Source organism: Carassius carassius, chromosome 11 (genome assembly GCF_963082965.1).
Source record: "Carassius carassius chromosome 11, fCarCar2.1, whole genome shotgun sequence".
NCBI classification, from domain to species: Eukaryota; Metazoa; Chordata; class Actinopteri; order Cypriniformes; family Cyprinidae; genus Carassius; species Carassius carassius.
The window spans coordinates 149,552-167,997 of record NC_081765.1 but is presented as its reverse complement, the minus strand read 5'-3'; the positions used below and the strand labels follow the sequence as shown (position 1 = coordinate 167,997).

Below are 18,446 nucleotides of genomic sequence, written 5' to 3'. Positions count from 1 at the left end.
GCTTTTTTGTAAATAAACACACAGCTATTGACCAATCAGCATCAAGGACCGCAACTATGCTTTTTTATAATGTTTATTAATGAGATTCATTCTGTTTATTTCACAATAAAATCAGTGTAAATTAACGGAAGTAGCCTATAAGATGATATGATGTCCAACTTAGGTATTTTATTTATTTATTTTTGCATTACATTAAATGTCTTAGTGTGATGTATATGGACATATCTATACACTCACACACACACACATCTAAGTGCCTGGCAGTCTTTGTGTGTTTGGAGCCTCCCCTCGTCCCACCCCTCACTCCTCCGCCATGGAGTGACCCAGACTCCGCTGCGCTTCATCATCCTCATCCTCATCCTCGCGAACAATAGAGCGGACGCTGCGGCCTGCGCTGCTCCCGGGATTACCGACACAGCGAGCGAGCGCACGGAATAAACACGGCATCGTTTCTGACTCGAACAATCGGCGAAAGATGGCGAACGAGTCCCCCGCTAAGAGCCTGGTGGACATCGACCTCGCGTCGCTGCGCGTGAGTGCGTCTCCTCCCGGGCCCCGGGCCCCGGGCTCCGGGCTCATCGTGCATTCGTCTAATCGAGCGCTCTCTCGCATTAACCACTGTGATGCGCGTTTGTGTCTTTGTATTTCAGGACCCTGCGGGTATTTTCGAGCTGGTGGAAGTGGTCGGTAATGGCACATATGGACAAGTGTACAAGGTTGGTGTCTTTGAGTCTTACAGCATTTAAAATCATTTTTCCAGCATCCTCCAGACCACCGCTTTATTGTTTTCGACAGAATAGTTTCTATGAAGTCGAGCGGTTTCATCACACATATTGAGGGAGAAGGGCGTGATCTGCTGCGCATGCGCAGATACACTCAATGCGACAAAAAACACTTGGGTTATGAAGCACAAGAGATACAGTTAAAACTACTGGGCATGCGCACATCAATACAGCGCAATTATTCTCACACTGTAATTGTGACTATTTTTGCATTATTGTAAGGGTTAGGTGTAGACGTCAATAAACACAATCTAATAGGTGGAAAATTCAGTTTATCGTTAGCTTCCCATTCTAGCCATTCCTCAGCAGCAGTGATTTCAGTGTTTGACACACATAGAAACCAGTGTCACTGATCGTGCTGTTTCTGGCCTCTGCTCATTCACATTGTTTGCTAAAGATTGAGAGAACACCGAATGAAACAGCCAAATAAGTGTTCTAGATACTAACAGGATGTCAGTCATATCACAAGCAGTTATCAGCCTGAATGAAGAAAGACAGATGATGAGATTTGTTCAGTTATTCTGAAGTGATCACGGTGTCATGCTGCTGTTTCTGAATCCTCGGGTTCATTCTCATGAATCAGTGTCATCATGTCCTCTCCCGATCCAGTGAGTGACCAGTGTGTCCAGCACACACGAACACGGAGCTCTGCGCGAGGGAGTGACGTCACTGGCGCCTCTCTGCTGCCCCCCACAGATCCTTCAGGAGCCCATCTGAATAATAGAACTCTTACACACTTACATTTAGAAACATGTTCCGTGTAAAGGATTTTAATCCACCTTACATCAACCTTTGCATATAAAACTAGAATAAATACAAAACTAAAACGGCAATAAAACATTAATAACAAATACGCAGTGAATAATTTGAAATAAGGTGCATTAGTCAATAAATGCTTGATTAATAATAAAGTCAATAAATGCTTGATTAATATGAATATTTGAATGAAAAATCACGCAGTATTCAGAAAAAATTTAATGCAATCACAGCAGAGTGAGCAGGTTTTTGGATATGGCAAGATTAGGTTTATTTTAGTTAATAAAGCAGCAGGTTTGTTAGGGTGAGTACACAACATGTTATTTTCTCCTTGCTTGAAGAAAATCCTCTGTCTTTCTGCTTTCTAACAACTTCATGTGGCCGTAACATTTAATTTTAGATGTGTTTAAGCACTATGCATCATTAAAGTGTCACTGTCATCATGTAAAGGCTGTAATGTGGAAAAATCACGGTTGCACTTTATTTTACAGTACGTGTACTAACATGTACTTATAGTGTACTTACAGTGTATTTATCTAAGAAAGTTCTGGTAATACAAGGTAGCTACATGGGGTAGGGTTAGGTTTAGGGGTAGGTTCAAGGTTAGTACCTAGTTATTACATAGTTATTGTAATTACTATAATAAGTACATAGTATGTACATGAGGAACAGGACTGTAAAATAAAGTGCCATCACAGTACGAATTTACCTTATGGTGCAAACTTGTTAGCAACCATCTTCTTCATGAAACATCAGTTTAAAAAGAATCAGGAGTGGAGTGTAACTGGTGTTGTAGAATAAAACCTGAAGGTATCTTGAGCTTGAGTGAACCATGGAGCTTATTTTAGGGATTAAATCAAACTCCCCGTGACCCTAGGGTCGGCTCTGTCTAATAATTGTACTGTAACTACAGGACTGTACCACAGCTACTGGTTTTTCAGATTAGTTTGTGTGCAGCAATAAAGGCTTGAAACTGTAGTGTGTTTCTCATGACAGCACATGATTAATCCAGCATGGGCGAGCACAGCGGTCATCTCAGAAATAGTTTTAACAAATCACATCATGACTCCAGAGAGGGAGATGGGAATGATTGTGGAGCATCCCACAATGCACCACAGCTACACATCAGCAGGAGCGTGAGAGAGGAGACCGTAATAGACTGCTCGGGGACGCTGAGATTTCACCAGAAACAGCTCATCATGATCTGATGTGTTTAAAGGGGTGGGTCACTGCTTGTTTTCTAGGCTTGATTGTGTTTATGCGGTGCAGTCTAACATGTGTTAATGCTTGGTAAAAAAACAAAAAAAAGCACATTATTTTCCACATAATTTACCTTTATTCCACACCACTCTGTCCCATCTCTGAGAAACACGCTGATCATTTCCTGCTTTTATGAAGCTCCTCCCTCAGAAGTACATGTGGGCTCTGATTGGTCAGCTAGCCCAGTGTGTTGTGATTGGCTACACTTCCTCCAGTGCGCGTCTAAACGTCCCTCCCCTGTCATCAGTGGCATGTGCTCCAGCTTTATGGTAAACATCGTTAATATCGTTTATCAGTTTGAGTGCCATTGAGAAGCAGAGGATATTAATGAAGAGGATCGTGCAGAATCTGTGCAAGCACGGCTTTTAATGGTAGGACTATGTTTTTTGCTTGGTGTCTTATACTTTTTGTTATGCTGTTATTTGTAAATGCTACTGCTTCTGTTTGCTTTTAATACACGGTTTTATCCATTGCAACTGCTCGAGCGTCCATGTTTAATGCTTCTCATAGCTATCAGTTCATTGTTGGAGCTGAGCTGAATGAAAGAGAGAGAGATGCAGAGCTAAGAATGTGTGGAACAATATCAAGAACCGCTGCTTTAGATCACTGATTTAAAAACTTGTGAATTCATTAGAATCGTAAGAAGACAGAATCACGATTCATATATAGGGTTGGCTATCGATCGGTTTTCAGAATCAGAATCAGAATGAGCTTTATTGCCAGGTATGTTCACACATATGAGCAATTTGTTTTCGTGACAGAAGCTCCGCAGTACAACAGAATGACAGCGAACAAAAAACACAATAAGGAATTAAATAGGTAGATAAGGAATGACAATATACAAATTGACTATTTAATGTGCAGGTATATTACAATAGGCAGTTATTTATGTACAGGTATATTACGTGCAAAAATTTAAGTGTACACTAAGTATGTGTGTTAGATAAATAAGTGTAGTGTATATAAATATAAATAGTGTAGTGTGTTCCACAGTTTTTTTCAATTGTTCATTAGATGGATTGCCTGAGGGAAGAAACTGTTCCTGTGTCTGGTCGTTCTGGTGCTCAGTGCTCTGTAGCGTCGACCAGATGGCAACAGTTCAAAGAGGGAGTGTGCTGGATGTGAGGGGTCCAGAGTGATTTTAACAGCCCTTTTGCTCACTCTGGATAAGTACAGTTCTTGAATAGATGGGAGGGTTGTACCGATAATTCGCTCAGCAGTCCGGACTACCCTCTGTAGTCTTCTGAGGTCCGATTTAGAAGCTGAGCTGAACCAGACAGTTACTGAAGTGCAGAGGATGGATTCGATGATGGTGGAGTAGAACTGTATCAGCAGATCCTGTGGCAGGTTAAACTTCCTCAGCTGGCGAAGGAAGTACAACCTCTGCTGGGCCTTTTTCACAATGGAGTCAATGTGAATGTCCCACTTCAGGTCCTGAGAGATAGTGGTGCCCAGGAACCTGAATGACTCCACTGCAGTCACAGTGCTGTTCATGATGGTGAGTGGGGGGAGTGCAGGGGGGTTTCTCCTGAAGTCCACGATCATCTCCACTGTTTTGAGCGTGTTAAGCTCCAGGTTGTTGAGAGTGCACCAGACAGCCAGCTCTTTAACCTCCTGTCTGTAAGCAGACTCGTCACCGTCCTGAATGAGGCCGATGAGTGTGGTGTCATCTGCAAACTTCAGGAGCTTGACAGAGGGGTCCTTAGATGTGCAGTCATTAGTGTACAGGGAGAAGAGCAGTGGGGAGAGAACGCAGCCCTGGGGAGCTCCGGTGCTGATTGTACGGGTGCTGGATGTGTATTTTCCCAGCCTCACTAGCTGCTGCCTGTCTGTCAGGAAGCTGTTGATCCACTGACAGACGGAGGTGGGCACGGAGAGCTGAGTTAGTTTGGGCAAGAGGAGGTTTGGGATGATCGTGTTGAAGGCAGAGCTGAAGTCCACAAACAGGATCCTCACATAGGTCCCCGGTCTGTCTAGGTGTTGCAGAACATAATGCAGTACAATACCAGTGCCATATCGATACTTTTAAAACGGTACTGTTGCATAAACTGATACTTTAATAAAAAAGAGCCACACAAAGCTATGGATAACATTAAAGAACATTAAAAAATCCATAGCTTCCACATGCTCCTTGGATGCTCTCATTTCCCAAGCTTCCCTTATTCTAAGGCTGATAAATGTATTTCATGATCTGGTTCATTATTTAATAAAAAACCACACAAAATGTTTCTACTGTATCTCTATCTATCACTCTGATATTTAGTTAAAATGAGTGCTGTCTGTCTTTAAGCAGATCTGTGGATGACTGAATGGTCATTCTTTATAAAGTAGCAACAATGTCGTTTTATAAAGTATGCGTCATGTGTTAAGGGCTTGATTGTCGCTGGAGGAAACAGCTGCGGTGTGATGAGCTGTGAACGAGCGAAAACTACAGTAGATGAGAAACTGACTGCTCCCTCGTGACCTTTTGTAAACTGTATTTATGACAAAGAACTGCACAGATACGGATATTCTAACAATCTGTCAATAAACACACCTTGTTTCCTCTGTTTGTGTTTAAGTCCACTCACGCTGCTCCGCCGCCATCTCATTGTTTTCATATGAAACTTCAATTGATTGCTCAGACATTTAAGAGGCACCGAAATCTGCCTCTGCCTACATTTTTAAGTGCACTTCTAGTTTTCTCTTCTTCTGCTCTAAAGCAGCTCAGCATGGCCCGCCCCCTTTATTGCGTGTCACCGGAGGTGGGGTTTATCAGGGTTTGTTACATCACAAACCCAGGAAGTAACTTGTTGTAGTCCATTTTTGAAGGAAATTAAACTGCCAGGATGTAAAGACATATCTCTGTTTGTATTGAACTTTCAGCTTCATAACTTTGCAGATATTGTTTATGATCAAACAGCAACATTACACACTAACTAACATTAATAAAGTGAGAGTGTGTATGTGAGAGAGTGCGTGTGTGTTTGCACATTTGTCCTGTTACTTGTAACTAGCGTCTTTGTTCTTGTTTTATTACTGTCTGTTCACTTAAGAGTGTGTTACTTCAGTCAGGATAGTTTTAGTTTTGGCTGGGATGTCAAATTTTTAGCATCATAACAATAACAAAAGAACATAAAAATAAGCCTGTGACCATTTGCTGACCCCCAGGTGTTTCTGAATAAACTCTGGGAGTCAGTGGTGTAGTGTTTCTCCTTCCTCTCTACTGAGCTCTTAAGCTTTACGCAGATCTGACTCTGATCCAGTTTCAGTTTTGCAGTCAATAACCACACAGAACCAGATTTTACAAGCATCAGTCCATGCTACACTGAGATGTGGTTTGAGGTGAACATGACTGAGGTGTGTGTGTGTGTGTGTGTGTGTGTGTGTGTGAGAGCTGACCAGGTCTCGTTCACACTTCAAGATAACTTCGGCTGTAAGACTTATATCCATAGCACGGGATTGTGTGACTTACTGATGTACATAATTACCACAGTTTTTAGTCATTAATCGTGTAATGAAACGCGGGGAAGGTCCCAGGCATATTTGATGGTTTAAAGGGGAGCGCACGTGTCATGCTGATTATGTTCAGAGTCAGAAGTGTCTTTTTATTAAAGAAATGCAAAAATAGAATACAAACAACATATCACATAAAAATGAGATTATACACCTTGTATAACATTAACCACGAGTAACAACTGTAAAAATTAAACCGTAAGAATGTTAGCTTGCTTTCATGCACTTAATTTACTTTCTGATACAATCATCACATATTAGAACTGATTTAGGTTGTTGAAATAAATTCATATTTTCAGCTAAGAGTTGATTATTCAGAAGTAACTGGATTTACTGTCTTGAACATGTCATCCTCGTTGTTTGAGCGCAGTGATTGGATAGCATTATTCATTAGAATAGACTGTAGACCAGTGGTTCCCAACCTTTTTCAACTCGCGGCCCACACAACCAAACATATGTTTGCGCGGCCCACTGCAAAAAAATAACTGACCCCGCTATTTTTGGGTTAATAACTTAGCACTCAGAAGCTAGATTGTTAACTGTCTTTAATGAATGAACTGGCAATGAACAGAAAATAACTCGGGCTGACACCGCTCAGCAAAACGGGAGCAAGCAGTCAGGAGGAAACACGTTTACAGCCATTTATGCATGTTTGAATTTGTTGTTCTGTAGCATATGCAGCAAAATATCTAAGATAAACTGGTGGTTTATTCTTAAACCAATCAGCGAGCTCGAATAGTGGAAGCATAGTTACAGTTTCATATTTATTTTTTGTTATTTAATTAAATATATGAAATGATGTTATTATGCTATGACTTAGACATTTTTGCATATATTAACAATATTATTATTTCTTTTAATAGTAATCGGTGGGCCACCTGCAATACCATTGCGACACACTAGGGGGCCGCGGACCACAGGTTCAAAACCACTGCTGTAGACTAATCATAATAAACTTGGCACAGTTTATTTATTGCTCCAGCAGTAGTGTGAGCAGATTCTCATTCATCTCATGACAGTGGATCACACACACACACAGGAAGTGTTAGAAACACTCATGTCCAACAAGGTTAGATTCATTCTGCAGTCCATTGACAATACTGCAGGCTTTCTACTGTTACGCTGCTAATGAAGGCCGGATGTGATGACACTGATGATAAGGAACGATTCCTGAGCTTCAGACCTGAGTTTCCGCATGTGACCGGCAGGTCCAGATTGTCAGCTGGTTCTAATCAGTGGCCCATCGTTGGGAGTGTTTTTAGAAAGTCTATGTCTTCTGTGTTCATATCTGGGATCAGTTCCTGAATGGTGCACTGGAAAGCACTGCTCTGCATTAGTAAGCTCTCGGGAGCTTTGAGGGTCGAACCATCTGAAGTAGTGCTGCAACGACGAGTCGACGTCATCGATTACGTCGACTACAAAGAATCCGTCGATGTGCGTGAAATGCGTTGACGCGTCACACTGTTTACATCTCGTGTAATGGCGGCTTCTGCTCCTGGGAATGGAGAAAGTTGCATTCTATCACAAGAACAGAGACCACAGTTATTAAAAGTATGGGAATACTTCAAACAGAGGCCAAATAAAATGGTCCTTTGTTCCATTTGCAAAAACGGCAGCACAAATGCGATGCTCGAGCACCTCAGAGGAAAACATCCTGGCGCTCTCCGGTGTTACGGTTTAACTGGTTACCGTGTTATCTGTGACCAACTTCCTGCTTCAGATGTGATGGAACGACCGCAGCAGATTCGGCGATTCTAAAAGCACAAACTGACAAGACAGGACGTACCGCCGCTTCATCAAGGAAATGTGACCGTGTTAACTTGTGATCTGTGTTTACCTATTATGAAAATAAACCATAGCAGAACCCCGACTACATTTAATAGTTTGTGATTCTAAAGAACATTTCATGACGTCTCAGACAACTGTACATTTGTGGCTACTGTGGTTTAATTATAAATGCTATCGTTAACTCATATTTACCATAGAAAAATACATTTATTTGCCTCTTTATTTTTGTTTACTATAAAAACTTCAACCACATTGAAGTATTTTTTTGAAAAAAAAAATGAATAAAGGTTGAAATATTATATTATAAGTTGTACTTATATTTTTTTGTAAAGTTATCCAAAGGATTCATTAGCTAATCAAAAAAAGAACATTAGATTAATAATTTATTTTAATAAAAATAATCATTAGATTAGTCGACTAATTTAAAAAATAATCGTTAGATTAGTCAACAGAAAAAATAATTGTTAGTTGCAGCTCTAATCTGAAGAGTCTCCTGTAGTGAACACAGCACTGGGCGTCTGGAGTGCACATGCCAAGTGTTGAAAGAAGCTTGATGTCACATCCCACAGATTTATTAGCTTTAATTATATCGCTTGCTCACTCTCAGTCTCTCTCTCTCTCTCTCTCTGTCTCTCTCTCTCTCTCTCTCAGTGTCAATTCAATTCAAATGAGCTTTATTAGCATGACTGTGAAACACAATGTTGCCAAAGCATCAACATATTATATATAAGTAATAAAACAAACAAACAAAACATATATGTACAGATCATGTCATATGTAGCATAGTAAATATAAATAAATAGATAAATCCAGTCGGTCTCTCTAGAGAATTAGCTGACTCTGGCGTTGTGAATAGCTAACACATATTTAGCCGCTAGTGCAGCTGTACTATCATCTTCTCCCAGTAAGAAGAACATTTTGTCAGTGTCGCTCAGTTCAGAGAATGATGGAATTAAGATTTCAAACCTGGGCAGAAAGGTTTCTCTTATACTGGTGTATTTAGAGCAGAAGAGCAGAAAGTGTTCCTCATCCTCGATGTGCTGTAGGTCACAGTGTCTACAGATCCTCTGCTCTCTCTCTGTCTTCCTCTCTCTATCTCTAGATCATGGTCACTTCATCTGTATTTGGAGAGGATTTGTCTTTCTTTAAAATGTTTAATAAATAGATAACTGGCCAATTTAGTGGTTCTATTGAGGGCCGAGTAACATTGCAGTTTATTCTGGAGGGCAAAATGTGCTTTTAGTGCTTGATCATGAGTGACTTTTAGATGTTTGTGGATATGGTTAATAAAAGGTTTGGGGTTGATGGACGAGTTGAAGAGCGAGTGAGTTCAGAGGATGAGGTTCTGCTGAGCTTTCATTGGCGAGGAGGGCTTTATATTGCACTGACTCTGGGTCAGACTGATGGAGGTGATGCCAGAACTGAACACATCTCTTCTGGATCTCCATGTTCAGCGGGTACAGGCCCAGCTCAGCCCTGCAGGCCGCAGTGGACGTGTTTCTGTCAACCCCCAGAATATTTTTGACAATTTCCAATTGTAATTTTTCTACTGATGTTTTATCCCAATTTTTAAAATTTAGTACTGGTCCCCAAATTTCACATTTGTGTCTCTCTCTCACTCTCTTTCAGTGTCTTCTCTCTCTTTCTCACTCCTTTTTTCTCTCTCTCTCTCAGTCTCTCTCTCTCAGTGTCTCTCTCTCTCTCTCTCTCTCTCTCTCAGTGTCTCTCTCTCACTCTCTTTCAGTGACTTCTCTCTCTCTCTCACTATCAGTCTATCTCTCTCTCTCTCTCTCCCTCCTTTTTTCTCTCTCTCAGTCTCTCTCTATCTCTCTCTCTCTCTCAGTCTCTCTCTCTCTCTCTCTCTCTCTCTCTCTCTCTCTCAGTCTCTCTCTCTCTCTCTCTCTCAGTCTCTCTCTCTCTCTCTCTCTCTCTCAGTCTCTCTCTCTCTCAGTCTCTCTCTCACTCTCAGTCTCTCTCTCTCTCTCTCTCTCTCTCTCTCTCTCAGTCTCTCTCTCTCTCAGTCTCTCTCTCTCAGTCTCTCTCTCTCTCTCAGTCTCTCTCTCTCAGTCTCTCTCTCTCTCTCAGTCTCTCTCTCTCTCTCTCAGTCTCTCTCTCTCTCTCTCTCTCTCTCTCTCTCTCTCTCTCTCTCTCTGTCTCTCTCTCTCTCTCTCTCTCGCTTTGCCTGTCGGGAATGTGGGGTGCGTGAGGTTTTCACGGGTGAGAAGAGCAACTGATTTCCTCTTTTCTTGGGAATTTGTTAATTTTTTTATTTTGTTGTTTCTGTTTGTGTTATCTTTGCTAGTTTCTTTGTTTATTGTTAATCTTTATTTTTATTTATTTTTGATTGTTTGGCCTCGTGGCGGGGTGTGAGAATGGAGGCTAACCCCAGTGGGATTCCTCTCTTTCACTCCGTCACGGAGTAAGGTGTGTGCCTGTAGCCGATGCATCAGTGGAAGATGTACTCGTTGCGGTTGGTGAACAAATTGGATTTGAAAAAATTGTTTCTGCCTCGCGCATGAATAAGGCCGTTGTGATCTTCGTGAAGGAGCAGTGTTTGGTTGGTCGGCTGATTGAGAGCGGAGTGTGGGTAAGTGGCGTTTTCTGTGTCATTTCACCGCTGGTTTCGCTTTCAACAAAAGTCACAGTCTCGAATGTGCCACCGTTCATCCCTAACTGTGAAATTGAGCGAGAACTACTCCGGTTTGGGAAACTTGCTAGCGGAATAAAAATGATTCCGCTAGGTTGTAAGAATCAAGCATTAAAACACGTGCTGTCATTTAGACGCCAAGTTTTTATGTTTTTGGAATCATCGTCTCTGGATATTTCTTTCTGCGTACAGCATGAAGGAAAGTCCTACATGATTTATGTGAACACTGGTAGTCTTAAATGTTATGAGTGCGGGGATATCGGCATAAGAAAAATGTTTGTCCACATAAGAAGCAAGTTGAAGTAAATGAAAATGCAAATGAAACTGAAGTTGTTTCACCAACGGAAGAAGTGCAGAGAATAGAGTCAGGGAAAAATCAGTTTAATACGGAAAAAAACGAGGATTCAAACTGTGGTGCTGTGCAGAAAAGTGAAAGCAGGCCTATAGTAAGTGAAGTAGTTGAGGAAAACAGTGAAAGAAGTGTTGAAGAAGAAAGGTCTAATGCAAACTGTTCTTTTGAAATGGAAAGACAAAGAGGTGAAGATCACTCTGTTGTCTCACAGATAGAGGAAGAGGAAACTGATCATGGAATAGAGGAAGGTGATGAGGATGATAACATGTCTGAAATGTCTGACATTCCTTCTCAGTGTGGTGATGAACAGTTGTATACTGTAAAAGAAATAAATGATTTTCTGGATGAAACTTTTGGCAGAAAGTTTGAAGTAAGAGAGTTCTTTCCAGATGTAAACAAGTTTTTAATTTCAGTAATAAAGTTGCAGAAATCAGTTGGTTTTAAGGAACTTAGTAGAAGGAAAAGGTTTAGACTGAAGAAAATCGTGACAAATTTAAGGAGAGGAAAATGTCCGGCTACAAGATTAATTAAGACTGTTTAATGTCACAAAGGGTGAATTTTCTCTTCCATCTGAAATTGTCTCTCCTTTGTGGTTTTTTGTTTTCTTTCTTCCTTTTTTCCCCTCTTTATATGGAGAGCTTAAAAATAGGAACCATCAATATAAATGGAGGGAGGGAAAAAAATAAAAGGGCAGTTCTATCTAAATATATACAAACAAAAAACATTAATATTGCTTTTATCCAAGAAACTCATAGTGATCAGATAGATGAGATCGATTGGAGAATGTGGTGGGATGGAAATATTTTCTTTAGTCATGGCTCTAATTTAAGTGGAGGTATTGCAATCCTTTTTGGGAAAAATATAAACATTACTGTTGTTTCTACGTGTGAGATAGAAAAAGGTAGGGCTTTAGCTCTTCAGGTAGAGATAATGGGTTTAAGTTTTGTTTTTATTAATATATATGCCCCAAATAATGGTGCAGAGAGAATAAGGTTCTTTAGGAAGGTGAATGAAAGTTTAAAAGATTTTGATAAGGGTACAATTTTGGTTTTAGGTGGTGATTGGAACTGCACATTAGATTTTACTCTAGATAGGAATGGAGAGGAACCTTGTCCACCTTCAGCTAGTGTTTTAAGGAATATTATTAGGGATTATGATTTAATTGATGTGTGGAGAGAACATCTTCCAATGACAAGACAGTATACATGGGTAAAAGTTGCTAGTGATCACATTAGTTCAGCAAGACTGGATAGGTTTTATATTAGTAGAAGTAAGAATAATAGTGTTCAAAAATCTGTTATTTCCCCAAATGGTTTTACAGACCACCATTTGTGCTTAATTGAATTAAGTTTAAAAAAATCTAAAAGTTTTAGTTCTTACTGGCATTTTAATGTTAATTTATTGCATGATGTAAAATTTTGTGAGAATTTTGTATTATTGTGGAATAAATGGAAAGAAAGAAAAAATTATTATGAAAATATTCTACAATGGTGGGAAAAACCCAAATAAGAATGTTTTGCCAAGATTATACTGCTCATACTAATAGTTTGATTAAAAAGACAATTAGAGAACTTGAGAGAGATATTGAACAACTTGAAGTAAATGTAGTCAACAATAATTTAACAGATGCAAATAGGTTAGAAAAAAAGAAAAAATCTTTAAGAACTCTTCTCCATGAAAATGCAAAAGGAGCTCTAATTAGAGCTCGATTTTCTTTATTCAAGGACATGGATGCTCCTAGTTCATTCTTTTTTAATCTAGAAAAGAAAGAGATGGAAAGAAAACAGATGTTACATCTGAAACGTGCTAATGGAACTTTGACATCTGATCCAAAGGAAATGAGGATGATTGCAATGAATTTTTATAAGGATTTGTTTGGAGAGCAAAAGTGTGATGTTTCAAGTATGGACTTTTTATTTAAAGATGTACCTAAATTGAATACTGAACAACAAAAGGAGTTGGACTCTGATATAATGATAAATGAACTGTCAGAAGCAGTTCAACAAATGTCTGTTGCTAAAGCCCCTGGTATTGACGGACTTCCAGCAGAATTTTATAAGCATTTTTTGCATGTTATTAAGGAAGATATGTTGGAGGTTTTTAAAGTATCTTTTAAAAAAAATGAACTACCAACTAGTTGTAAAAGGGCTGTGCTTTCGTTGTTACCTAAGAAAGGTGATCTTGGTCTTTTAAAAAATTGGAGACCAGTGGCATTGTTATGTACAGATTATAAAATCCTTGCAAAGTGTCTTTCAAATAGATTAAAAAAACACCTTGGGTCTTTGATAGAAAGGAATCAGACTTATTGTATACCAAATCGAACTATAATGGATAACCTTTTTCTTTTAAGAGATGTAATTGATTTAGCTTACATGGATAATGTAAATTTAGGTATATTTTCAATTGACCAAGAAAAGGCTTTTGATAGAGTGGACCATTGTTATTTGTTCAATGCTCTCAAAGCTTTTGGAATTGGAGATCGGTTTTTATCAGGCATAAGACTTTTATATACTGGAGCATCTGTTATGTTAAAGGTGGGAGGTGGACTTAGTCAGCCAGTTTTAATGAAAAGAGGAATAAGGCAGGGATGTCCTTTGTCAGGACAACTTTTTTCTTTAGCAATTGAACCCCTACTTTATCAGTTGAGAAAAAATATAAAAGGTTTTGCAGTGAAAGGTTCTGAAAATATGCTTATAAAAGTATCTGCTTATGCAGATGATATCACTGTTTTTATAAGAAATAAAAATTATGTTGAAGCATTAAAAGAAAGTTTAAATATTTATGAAAAGGCCATATTTATTTATGGAGTAAAAGTGAAGGTTTTATTATGGGGAATTGGCAAGAGGAACCCCCTCCAGTACTCCCAGGTGGAGTTAAATGGGGTAAAGAAGGCTTAAAGGTTTTAGGGCTATATCTAGGGAAAGAAGGATATCAGGAAAAGAACCGGGAGGGTATGATAGATAAAGTGTGTGCAAAACTGTCCAAATGGAAGTGGGTATTACCCAAACTATCATACAGGGGAAGGGCCCTGGTTGTTAATAATCTTGTAGGCCTCTATGATCTGGCATAAAATGATTGTACTAAACCCACCAAATAATGTTATTGGTGAAATTCAAAGAAATGTAATTAATTTTTTTTGGTCTGGATACCACTGGACAAAGGCTGCTGTGCTCTTTTTACCAGTTAGTGAAGGTGGACATGGATTAATGGATATACAAAGTCGAATCATGACCTTCAGAATCCAAGCAGTGCAAAAACTATTGTATTCTGGACAATCTATGTGGACTGACACAGCTTGTGCCTTGTTGCAAAATGTGGATATTTTTAAATATGATAAACAGTTGTTCTTAATAAGGTTGATGGACATTGATTTGAGTGGTACCTCATCTTATTATCAGTCAGTTTTAAGAGCATGGACATCCATTTTCAAAGTGGAGAGAGGTTCTTCAGATCCTGGAAGCTGGATACGACATGAACCTCTCTTTAATAACCCTCTGATTGAAGTCAAAGAACTAAGTCTGAGGAGTCTAAGGTCTGTAATGGCAAAAGTTGGTTGCACCAAAGTATCTGATTTGAGAAATGGCAATAAATGGAAAAGCCCTGAAGAGATGTGTTGACTGACAGGCATCAGGTCTGTTAGGTTCATGAAGACAATATTAAACAGAATTTTTTTGTCCTTACCTTCTACATTAAGACAGCTTCAAGAAGAAAATGAGCTGACTTTACAGGACAATGATGAAAATTATAATTTTCCAGAGTTAAAAATTTCTGCAGCCATTGAAGAAGAACCAGAAAAGGACTCTATTCTTAATTTTAAAACTCCACAACTGACAACTTTTGAAGAAACATCCAAGAAAGCAATCTATGCAACATGTGTGAAAGTGTCTCATTACTCCTCTCTAAAGAAAGTAAAGGAGTCAAAATGGACAGACGTTTTTGGGCCGGAATCTTGTCAATGTCAATGTCACCTTTATTTATAGCGCTTTAAACAAAATACATTGCGTCAAAGCAACTGAACAACATTCATTAGGAAAACAGTGTCAATAATGCAAAAATGATAGTTAAAGGCAGTTCATCATTGGATTCAGTTATGTCATCTCTGTTCAGTTAAATAGTGTCTGTGCATTTATTTGCAATTAAATCAACGATATCGCTGTAGATGAAGTGTCCCCAACTAAGCAAGCCAGAGGCGACAGCGGCAAGGAACCGAAACTCCATCGGTGACAGAATGGAGAAAAAAACCTTGGGAGAAACCAGGCTCAGTTGGGGGGCCAGTTCTCCTCTGACCAGACGAAACCAGTAGTTCAATTCCAGACTGCAGCAAAGTCAGATTGTGCAGAAGAATCATCTGTTTCCTGTGGTCTTGTCCTGGTGCTCCTCTGAGACAAGGTCTTTACAGGGGATCTGTATCTGGGGCTCTAGTTGTCCTGGTCTCCGCTGTCTTTCAGGGATGTAGAGGTCCTTTCTAGGTGCTGATCCACCATCTGGTCTAGATACGTACTGGATCCGGGTGACTGCAGTGACCCTCTGATCTGGACACAGACTGGATCTGGTGGCCACGGTGACCTCGGAACAAGAGAGAAACAGACAAATATTAGCGTAGATGCCATTCTTCTAATGATGTAGCAAGTACATAGGGTGTTATGGGAAGTGTTTCCGGTTCCGGTTTACCTAATTAATGCAGCCTAAAAATCCTTTAACGGATTTGGATAATAAAAGCATATTAGTATGTTATGTGTATGCCAGGTTAAAGAGATGGGTCTTTAATCTAGATTTAAACTGCAAGAGTGTGTCTGCCTCCCGAACAATGTTAGGTAGGTTATTCCAGAGTTTGGGCGACAAATAGGAAAAGGATCTGCTGCCCGCAGTTGATTTTGATATTCTAGGTATTATCAAATTGCCTGAGTTTTGAGAACGTAGCGGACGTAGAGGATTATAATGTAAAAGGAGCTCATTCAAATACTGAGGTGCTAAACCATTCAGGGCTTTATAAGTAATAAGCAATATTTTAAAATCTATACGATGCTTGATAGGGAGCCAGTGCAGTGTTGACAGGACCGGGCTAATATGGTCATACTTCCTGGTTCTAGTAAGAACTCTTGCTGCTGCATTTTGGACTAGCTGTAGTTTGTTTACTAAGCGTGCAGAACAACCACCCAATAAAGCATTACAATAATCTAACCTTGAGGTCATAAATGCATGGATTAACATTTCTGCATTTGACATTGAGAGCATAGGCCGTAATTTAGATATATTTTTGAGATGGAAAAATGCAGTTTTACAAATGCTAGAAACGTGGCTTTCTAAGGAAAGATTGCGATCAAATAGCACACCTAGGTTCCTAACTGATGACGAAGAATTGACAGAGCAACCATCAAGTCTTAGACAGTGTTCTAGGTTATTACAAGCAGAGTTTTTAGGTCCTATAATTAACACCTCTGTTTTTTCAGAATTTAGCAGTAAGAAATTACTCGTCATCCAGTTTTTTATATCGACTATGCAGTCCATTAGTTTTTCAAATTGGTGTGTTTCACCGGGCTGCGAAGAAATATAGAGCTGAGTATCATCAGCATAACAGTGAAAGCTAACACCATGTTTCCTGATGATATCTCCCAAGGGTAACATATAAAGCGTGAAGAGTAGCGGCCCTAGTACGGAGCCTTGAGGTACTCCATACTGCACTTGTGATCGATAGGATACATCTTCATTCACTGCTACGAACTGATGGCGGTCATATAAGTACGATTTAAACCATGCTAATGCACTTCCACTGATGCCAACAAAGTGTTCAAGTCTATGCAAAAGAATGTTGTGGTCAATTGTGTCAAACGCAGCACTAAGATCCAATAAAACTAATAGAGAGATACACCCACGATCAGATGATAAGAGCAGATCATTTGTAACTCTAAGGAGAGCAGTCTCAGTACTATGATACGGTCTAAATCCTGACTGGAAATCCTCACATATACCATTTTTCTCTAAGAAGGAATATAATTGTGTGGATACCACCTTTTCTAGTATCTTGGACAAAAAAAGGGAGATTCGAGATTGGTCTATAATTAACTAGTTCTTTGGGGTCAAGTTGTGGTTTTTTGATGAGAGGCTTAATAACAGCCAGTTTGAAGGTTTTGGGGACATGTCCTAATGACAATGAGGAATTAATAATAGTCAGAAGAGGATCTATGACTTCTGGAAGCACCTCTTTCAGGAGCTTAGATGGTATAGGGTCTAATAGGGAATCTTCACCTAAGGGATGTTAGAGGTCGTTATATAAACCTCCTACAGAGAAACGGACTGCAGATCTCCAGTGGAGAGTTGCACACTGGGCAATAGCCACAAATAAACATGTGGCACATTTTGATCCCAGTGTGGTAAAGGAATGTGTATTTTGCAATGCTGAGGAGACAGTGGATCATGTGTTTTTGTATTGTGTTAGATTAAGAAACATTTTTCAGACCTTGGAAGACTGGTTTAGAAAATTAGGAGAAGTGTTTAGTCCAGCAAATTTTATATTTGGTCTTAAAAATGTTGCTGCAAAGAAGAAAACAATGTCCTTGATAAACTTTATAGTGGGTGGTTGACAAGAAAGCGGAAAATTAAAGGTGAATGTTCTGTGGATCCTGAATTGACTTTTAAAGCTCTAATAACTGCAAGAATCAGAGCAGAATTTGCTTTTTATAAAATGACGAATAATCTAATGGGTTTTAATGGAATGTGGGGAATTGAAATTTTTTTGTGTGTTGTTGATGAGGAGGAAAATTTAATATTTCTTGTGTAATTTATTTTATTATGTAAATATGTAATATTTATAGAGGGAACAGAATACAGAAAGTGATATGAAATTGTAAGAAAAACTGTTAATAAAGGAGTGTAAAAATAAAAAATCTCTCAGTGTCTCTCACTCTCTTTCAGTGTCTTCTCTCTCTCTCTCTTTCTTTCAGTGTCTCTCTCTCTCTCTCTCAGTGTGTCTCACTCTCTTTCAGTGTCTTCTCTCTCTCTCTCTTTCTCTTAGTGTCTCTCTCTCTCTCTCACTCTCTCTCTGTGCACATGTGCGGGCGTTTGTTGAGCGGAGTGAGTGGTGTGGTGAGTGTATGGTCTTTTTTTGTGCCCGCTGTGGCTTTAAAAGATATTTTCTCTCTTTTTTCTGGGTGTTTTTTGTTTGTTTGTTTTTGTTTGTTGTGAAATTAGCGGAGAAGCTTAACTGAGCGCCTGCTTAAACCAGTCCTTTGCACTGGGAAGCATGGCGACTCAAGGGGTCAAGTCTCTGGATTCACTCACGCGGCGCCAAGGTGTGAAGGTGGTGGCTGTGGGGAGTTTGGAGGAGCGTAGTGTAGCGGTCGGTGATGTAGTGGGTCATGAGTGTGTG

The 18,446-nt window shown here is 39.5% G+C and overlaps 1 protein-coding gene across 4 annotated transcripts in view; it reads left to right on the top strand.

The window, feature by feature from the left end:
* The first annotated feature begins 282 nt into the window (after positions 1-282).
* Positions 283-18,446, top strand: part of map4k4 (mitogen-activated protein kinase kinase kinase kinase 4) — an 85,364-nt gene continuing 67,200 nt past the window's right edge. For 2 of the 4 annotated variants that reach the window (XM_059561353.1, XM_059561351.1), the window contains exons 1-2: positions 285-532; positions 651-716. In XM_059561353.1, coding sequence (XP_059417336.1) covers positions 476-532; positions 651-716 — 123 coding nt within the window. In that variant the 5' untranslated portion in view covers positions 285-475. Of the gene's footprint in view, positions 533-650; positions 717-18,446 lie in introns of all 4 variants that reach the window. The other 2 variants (XM_059561350.1, XM_059561352.1) reach the window with 2 other exon arrangements.